Genomic DNA, 8,810 nt, shown 5'->3' on the forward strand with positions numbered 1-8,810 from the left:
GGGGAGGAGGAGGAAGAATTGGGAGATTAACAGGATTAGGAGGGTTAGGAGGATTGGGTGCCATTGGAGGACTTGGTACTCTGGGTGGGCTTCATATTAAAGTAGAGCGCTACGGAGAGGGAGAAGATGCTCAGCTGCACAACTCACAAACTTCTTCAGAGGAGGAGGATGACGATGACGAAGAGGAGGAAGACGTCTTGCAAGATTGCGACAGCGCCAACGCCGGAAACAAGCTCCAGAAGAGGCGGAAAAGGAGGAAAGTGCAGAAATGGGATGGACCCCGAAGCAAGAGGCTCCGTCTCTCCTCGATGTCGCCTAGTCCCAACAATTTAGGAGATACTACACCACTTGTTGACCAATCCCAGACCTCCTCATCTGCTAACTCCTCCCACCTCCTCACCTCCGCCGGATCCCCAACAAGTGCATCGTCCTCAGTCCTGAAGATCAAGACGGAAATGGCCGAGCCGATCAACTTCGACAACGACAGCAGCATCTGGAACTTCCCGCCCAACAGAGAGATCTCTAGAAACGAGTCTCCGTACAGCATGACCTCCAAACCGCCTCCCCCCTCTTCCCATGAGAACTTCCCCTCACCCCAGGGGGGCATTCCTGAGTCCGTCCTCACCCCTCCTGGCAACGACGGAGGATCCGGGGGAGGAGGGAGGAAGCCTCCTTACAACGGGAACTCTGTACCGTCTTCATCTTCTTCCAGTCTAGCCCCTCCGTCCAGCGCCTCTTCCTCCGACCCCCTATCACCACCTCTCTCCGCTTCACCTCGGGATAAACAACAACATCAAGGCACTCCGACAACCTCTTCTTCCTCATCCTCTTCCTCCACCACCTCGTCCTCCTCGCTGCTGTACTCTGGTGATCTCGAGGCGTTACAGCGTCTACAAGCCGGTAACGTCGTGCTCCCGTTGGTCCACAGGGTCACGGGAACTCTTGCCTCGACGAGCACCACCTCTCCACGAGTTTACACCACCGGAACCATCCGGTACGCGCCCGCGGACGTGACCTTGGCCATGGCTCAAGGCAACCTCCTCCCAAATGCTGCCATGAACTTTGGCGATGGCTCCGGGTTTGGTTTGGACCCTAAAACGCCGATGGAGATGCTTTACCACCACGTTCACCGGCTCAATATGTCGGCAGCAGCGGCCGCCGGTGGTCCCTTTATCGGATCTCCGACATCCACGGTTGGAAACGGCGCTCTCGGAGGCCAGATGCCGACGGCAGCCAACGTTTTCACGACGGCGGAGGGACTTTTCTCAACTCTACCGTTCCCAGTGTACAGCAATGGGATCCACACCACACAGACAGCTCTGGAGAGGAAGGAGGATTAGTAAGAGGCGTTCGAGACCGCATTACTGTGTTTCTGGAATCAACAACTGTGACGAAGTTAAAGACTACTCACTCGTAACAAAAGAAAAAAAAGACTTGCGTTTTATCAGCACTGTGTTCCCGAGGGGAGGAAGGATGACAGATGTACTCTAGCACTTTGAATCTGAGCAACTGAGCTTGTGTAATAGACATGAATGACACTCAAACATGTCCCCCTTTTCTAACTCTCTCCTCTCTCTCTTTTTGCTCCTGTCTCTTGCGATCAGCAGCGTTTTTTGCTCTTGAACAAATGAACAAAGACTATTCTTCATTGTAAAGAATTTCTTTTTTTGCCTACAGAGAATTCATATTGCCTAAGGACTCCGCTGGAGCCTGACGGGGATCACTTTTATTATTTCTCTTGTTTCTGTTGCGTCTTTCTGAAGATGCTGATTGTGTGTATTTAAAGGAGGACGGTGCAGGGATTTGTAATGGACAGAAAAGTCTTTGTGGCGCTCCTCCCGATGTATCTTGATGTGATCAAGGCTTGAAAAGGACATTTTTTAAACGGAGAAGAGGGAGCTCAGAGATAATAATCTTTTGAAAAAAGGTTTTTGAGGACGTTTCTCGACTGAGGGAAAAGCTAAGAGAATTAACGCTGTTATTCTTTTCATTTCTTCCTTTTTTTTATAAAAATATACTAGCTCAGATTTAACTCACAAATCAAGCATTGTGAAGAAAAACTAAAAAAGCAATTTCAGCCGGGTAACGACCTGTGAATTATCGAATGTTACTACTTCCTCTTTTATCCCAGGAGTTTACCTACAGGTCTCGCACCAAACATAACCTCCTCTACATCTCCTTCATCTCACTCTGTCCTCCTCTCTCTTGTCCCGCTGTCTACCGGATCTTTCCGTCTACATTTCTTCCTGTCGATCTTCAGATTCATGGTGCTATCGAGCGTCAGTGACCCTGATCAGCTGGCTGATGTGGGAGCTGTAAACGAACCCACAGACTGATCGTGTGTTTAGTTTTGGAGGGGGAACAATCCTACTTTTATTTTCTCTTCTGACCTTCAGGAAAGTCAGAAACACAACAAGAACCTGAGAACCTCTAAATCCACAACATCATCTCCATGTTTCGTCCTTTGTTTGTCTTAGAACAAATGTGATTGGGCCATGAGGGGCAACCCCGCATGGCAACATGGAGGTGATTGGTTGAATTTAATTTGCTACACAGTGTTGTTTTTATTTTGTATGTATCTTCTAACTTAATCACTATTGGCACCATACTCTGCATGGCAACATGGAGGTGATTGGTTGAATTTAATTTGCTATAGTGTCATTTTTATTTTGTATATGTCTTCTAACTTAATCACTTTTAATTCTCAGTGAGACTGAGGCTAATATGCTAGTGGCGCTAACTTGAAAAATGAATGTTAAAAACCTCGACCGGATCCTGTTTGATCGCTGCTTAGTTTGATTTGTACTACTTTTTTTAGCTTTTTCCCTCCTCCTCCTCCTTCTTCCTTAAAACAGAATCACCTCCACAAGGTTTTCCTAAACAATCCACTCTCTTCCATCTCATTGCCGGACCCTGTGATAAAACGACACATATCAACAAGGAGATTGTATTAAAGATGTGCATTTTCAATCAAACTATCAAACAATCAATCCAATAACTACAAAAAAAGATATGGATTTTTAGAGGAAGAGAAAAGAAATCACATTCCTTTAAACGATGTTGTCTTTGTCGTTGTTCTTCTGTTCTGTGTTTCCTTCCCCCGTCTACGTTGCCAAAAAAAAAGAAATCTCACAGTGTTTTTTCAAAGCGCTTTGATTCTCCTTCATTTGTATTTTTTTTTCTTCTACTTTTTGGTAAAAAGAGAACAAAAGAAGATGATAAACAAGTAATAATTAAAACGGTAAAAAAAAAATACTGTCACGACATCCATCTTTTTAAAAGTCGACAGCCGTCTTTACCATCCTGTCATACCTTATTACCCAGTGTGATTCAGCCGTAAAACGTGTTACCGATGTGTTTAGTGTCACTGGCTGTCAAAAAGTCTCTCATGGCGACTTCTCTCTCTGTGTGTGTTGACTATATGCAGTATATACTGAGCTACTGTAGCTGTTTTTGTCCTTTGTCTTCTCTGTGCTCTATCTCTAGTGTGGGGGATGGGAAATGGGCGGGGCTTAGACAGAAAGGGGTGGAGTCTACGGGATGATTGACACCCCAAAAATGGCAACCCTCTTTGTCCCCCCGCCCCCTTCTATCTGCAGTCTTAGTGAAACCAGTGGAGGTTTGTGGAATTTCGTGTTTGGTGGCCTTTGCAAAAAAACAAAAAAAACTATTTGTAGAGTCCACCTTTTTTTCCGCTGCTTCCTTTTTGTCTTTGTAAAACCTCTTTTTGTTTTATGTTTTTTTTTAAAAGGTTTTCTAATCCTCTCTTTCTCTCTCTGCTATTGCTTTTTGCTGTTGTGTAGTCTTATACAAACCTCTTTATCTTGCTGTCCTTTCTCTCAGAGATGAAAAAGATTCTTTAACTAGCTCAAAGGTTTATGGAGCCATGTTATTTGCCGCTAAGGAATTCTGGGAATTGTAGTTTCCAGCTCTTGCATTACAAAGTATTAAATAACTAATACATATTTACATTATATAGAATACATTATGATGACAAAAAGGCCTAAAGTAGCATTTTGTAGATTTTAGTCCTGGAAAAAAACCCATAAAAGCCTCAGTTGTGAAGCATTTCCCAGAGTTCCTTGGGGCATCCTGTGTGCATTGGGTGTATTTCATTGGTTCCCACCAAACTTGTTGACTTCCTGCGCAAACTTCTCTCACGGGACAATAAGTGGTTCAAAGGGGGGGGAGCAAAAAAGAAAACTATTTCAGGACACGTGATACAAACCGATTTTAAAGATTTGTAAAGAAATGAAAAGAAGAAAAAAATATTTCGCACTATAAATCTATTTTTATAGGTGTTTTGGAAAACTGAACTGCATGTTTAGTAAGTTCGTCCGATGCGTTTCCTGTTAACGACCCCTCGTTTTTTGTTTTTTTTCGGTCTTATTTGTGTTTTTTAAGTCTGTCAAACGGGGACGTGTTGGAGGCCGGTCGGAAAAATTAAAGTCTGTCTCGTCAAAACAACGAAAGGCCTCCAACCCCCCCAACATTCACATCAGGAAAAACACGATCCGTATATCGTCTGTACTTTCTGTGAAGTCTTGTTACCGCGACTAACACGTCACAAAAAACACGTGTATGACATTTATTTTTCTCTTAAAAAGGGGGAATGTGATTGGTCCACTTGATCTGTCGGCTGATTGGTGGGTCGTTTGTCGTTGAATGTTAAATCCAGTCGTTTAAGGAGCCTTTTGTTTTTCGCGCTCCACTGGATTTTAGCGTTTTCTACTACTTTGGGCGGTTTTGCGTGAAAACAGGAGGGGGGGGGGCGAGTTGGGGGGCACATAACTCAGATGAAACCAGGAAATACACCCACATGTTACAAAAACCAAACAGCCGGTCCAAGCTGTTTCAATGTTTTTCTGTGTTTTATGTCGAAAAATGAAAACTTTGCTGGTGATTTTAAAAACGTTAAAAACCTTTATCACAGCTGCTGTCAAAAATACATAGTGTTTAAGAATTACAAATATTGAAAAATCACTTAATTTACCTGTGAAGAAACTGTGTCTGTGTTTTTAACTATTTCTTGTACAATTATACAGATTCTTTTATGAGGAACTTGGTGCCAAGTAGCTGAAATACGGGAGAGAGGGAATCTCTTATTATCAATGTTAACAGTGTTATACAATTCTAAATACAAACAAATTAAAATATTAAAAAAGAGAAAACTATGGTACATTTCTATTTGTTGTTTTGATTATTTTCTCCTCGCTGAAGAGGGGAAAGACACACGACTAACTGATGCTAACTTTGAGTGCCTGGCTTATCTTTTGTTGTTATTATTATTGTTTTTGTAAGACATCGTTATGAGTTCATTTATCATGAATAATGCTGCAAATCGAAAATGTACATACTTCATTTTTATAGCAGTTGTTCTTTTATAAGTTGACTAGGTTCCCATCCGTTCTGAGGAACGTCACACACATGGTCGTCTTTCTGTAACCCGGTTTGACCATCTTACAGGTGCCATATTCATAATAAAACTTTCTCTCGAATTTGTTACCAGATTGCATCCTTTCTTCTGTTTCACACCTTCAGCCGTCCGACACTACGAATCTCAATGAGCTGCTTTCTTTCTCTTCTTTATATCGCATGTGGTTTTAGTTCCTCTTTTTAGTTTGAAGGCAGCCTGCTTGTGTTCTGTTTCCCTAATTAGAACATGATGCTGCATCTTGTAACATTACATTTAAGCAATAGCTCACGACAGGCCGTGGTATATGCTCATTATATCACAGCTAAGGGGCGTGGTTCGGCCCGACGCGAAGCGGAGGCAGTTTGCTTTTCAACCCAACGGTATACTGTTTTTCTCAGACGCGGAGGGATACTGACTTGTTGTGAAAAGTAACTTACAATTCTACCCGTGGTATACGCTCAGTATATCACGGCTAAGAACCAATCAGATTGCTTGATTTGACTTGTCCGTTTTATAATACATGTTAGACGCTTTGATCCAATGCGACATACATACTCAATACTGTGGGCAATTTGGGGTGAAGTGTCTCAGGGACACAACGACATGCTGACTGCAGTGGGGTTTGAACCTATGCTCCCCTCACCAATGCACTAGTCCACTGCGCCACAGCCTCCTTAAACCTCCCTAAAAAAATCAACTGCTGTATATGAAGGTTGAAAGGAAGGAGGAAATTCATGTTTTATGCAGCAACCCTTAAAATAATGGTGTCCAACAGGTGCAAACGAGCTACAACGGCCCAAAACATTTATATTAAAACAATATATAGAAACACCAATGTGCCAAAACACGTGCAATTAAAGAAACGTATTCACAAAACACATAACATTCACCAACTCGAAGAAAAATGTGCAGCGTTTACTAAAAGCTGCATAAACGAAATGCTGAAAAAAACTCAGAACACAACGGAAAACATGAAAAAGTGAGGCACACAGATGGGAGACCAGGGGACACTAAAGAGTGACGCACACAGCTGGGAGACCAGGGGACACTAAAGAGTGACGCACACAGCTGGGAGACCAGGGGACACTAAAGAGTGACGCACACAGCTGGGAGACCAGGGGACACTAAAGAGTGNTTTTTGAAGCATTTTATAATTCCAGCATTTTGTTTATGGAGCGCTTGAAGTTGGTGAAGATAAGTCTTTATTTCCATGGGTTTCGTTTCTGAAGCTGCAGAGCGCCTGTCGGCCACCGTAGAGCGCTTGATGATGTTGGCCATCACGCTCTTCTTTAATGTAAACATTCCTTAATGATTTAATTTTCTGAGGAAATTTAAAAAGTGTAAAAAATGTAAAGTAGACCAAATCAAGTAGTTAGTCTGCACTGTGGTCTCCCAGCTGTGTGCGTCACTCTTTAGTGAAGCTGCAGAGCGCCTGTCGGCCACCGTAGACTGATCTCAGAACGTGTGGATTTTCAAACAAAGAGACATAAGAAAGTATCTCCATGCATCTTTTCCCTTTCTCTCCGTCTCCTCGACCTTCCTCTCAGCGTTCAGTATGACAGATCAGAGAGACGCTGAGGAGGGAAGGAGGCCCCGAGGCGTTTTTAAAAAAAGAAGCTCCTGTCCACCTCCAGCAGCCAATCGGGTGTGTGCATCCGCAGCAGAGAGGTGGAGGTGGATTCATCACCTGATGTGTCACTGGACATTTGGGGGTCTCTTTACATCTGGAGAAATGAATGCTGTCATCATCTCACTTTATTAGCCACCACCATGTTCTTGAAGGTGCGTTCAGTCTTTCTAACTGTCTCACATTTCACAGGTGGAGATGCATTAAGTGTTTTTCCCTTATATGTGTTTATCATCTTCTGAAAATCGAGTTTGCACATCACTTTTTAAACTGATTAAAGCCTTAACCCTAAGATGAGAGTTACTTAAGAACCTACTACTTATTTTAAAGGTGGGGTAGGCAATTTTGGAGAAACCAGCTCTAGTGCGCTAGGATTTGAAAATACACAACCGGAAAAATCTGCCCCTTTCTTCCAGAGCCCCTCCTCCAACACACACGAACGCGCACATGACCAATGAGGGCACAAGATTAGTTTGTGCACAGATGGAAGGCTGACAGGCAGGTAGGCCATCCAGTTATTTTAGCCGACCGGCTCAGATGATTGGTCGTGCTTTTTACAGTACTACGGCTTCCACAGATTATATGTTTTATGGATTTGTTGTCAAAGCACTTCAGATATTCATTGCTATCGGGATGTTAAGAGCATTCCATGGAATATAACAACAAGTGTATCTCGAGCCGGTTTCTCAAACTTACCTACCTCACCTTTAACTTGATTTGTTTTGTAATCATCGATTTCCTTGACATTTGTTCCAACTTCTTCTTCCAACCACGACTAAACTTCCCTGCAGATGTTCAAATGACATTCCCCTGACTGTGGATAAAGTCTCAACTGTACCAACATAACCTCATACTTAAAAATATTCACAACTAAAAAGTGCAAAACACATCAGTGAAGCATCAGTGGAGGCCCAGCCCAAACTGGCTTTCAAGGCAGATTAACAATGTTTATGAACATCATTGTATGAAACTCACTGATTAAAGGAACCATGACTAGTATATTCTGTATTCTTTATTTGACATCCATCCAAAAAATGAGGCGTAGGTGGAATGAATGCAAATGAAGATGTCTAGCTGGAGAGACGACTCGATTTAGAAACTTCTGTAGAGCCTAAATGTAATATTACCGTAAGAGATAATGTCAATAGGCAAAATAGAGTTGATTTAATGTGAATTGTTCTGGGCAAAATCATCGAAAAATGTAGAGGAAAGACAAAATACTTGGTTGCTTAAGACCTCCTCGTCCATGAAAGCAGACACAGAAATGTCAGAGAGTGTTTTTTGTCGTCTCTAATCAACACATATACAGATCATAGTTTCTGCGTTGACTAAAATGACTCACCCACACACACAATCAGCTGACACGTAGCCTCACTGATGAGGGGGTTTCAAATGTCATTCAGTCTGATTATAAGGCTTCGTTCTCCTCAAAAAGCCTCTATCTGTATATTTATCCACCTCTCCTTGTCTCTTCCACTTTTATGACCTCCCTCCCTCCCCCTTTTCTCTCTCCTCATGCAGTAATAAGAGCGGAGAGGTCAGTCCGTCGACCCTCTGAGGCCGACCAGCCAACTTTAAATATTTCACACTATTTTAAATGAGCGCACATGAATCATAGATCACAGGCGCTGGGCTGGTGTGTGTGTGCGTCAGCGTATGTGTGTGTGTGTGTGTGTGCGTCAGCGTGTGTGTGTGTGTGTGTCAGCGTGAGTGTGTGTGTGTGTGTGTTAGGTGCTCCTTCCTGAAGCTCCTTCTAATAACCTCTGG

General features: G+C 43.0%; 1 protein-coding gene across 1 annotated transcript; it reads left to right on the forward strand.

Annotated features, from left to right (window-relative positions):
• Window positions 1–5: 5 nt before the first annotated feature.
• On the forward strand, window positions 6–4,762 carry npas3 (neuronal PAS domain protein 3; the record flags this gene model as incomplete). The annotated part of the gene is made up of 1 exon (XM_010788328.1): window positions 6–4,762. A coding segment is annotated over one exon (1,335 nt), but the record flags the coding sequence as incomplete, so codon positions are not given.
• Between the last annotated feature and the right edge of the window lie 4,048 nt (window positions 4,763–8,810).

This window comes from Notothenia coriiceps, unplaced genomic scaffold (assembly GCF_000735185.1).
Source record: "Notothenia coriiceps isolate Sejong01 unplaced genomic scaffold, NC01 NC01_scaffold00001355, whole genome shotgun sequence".
NCBI classification, from domain to species: domain Eukaryota; kingdom Metazoa; phylum Chordata; class Actinopteri; order Perciformes; family Nototheniidae; genus Notothenia; species Notothenia coriiceps.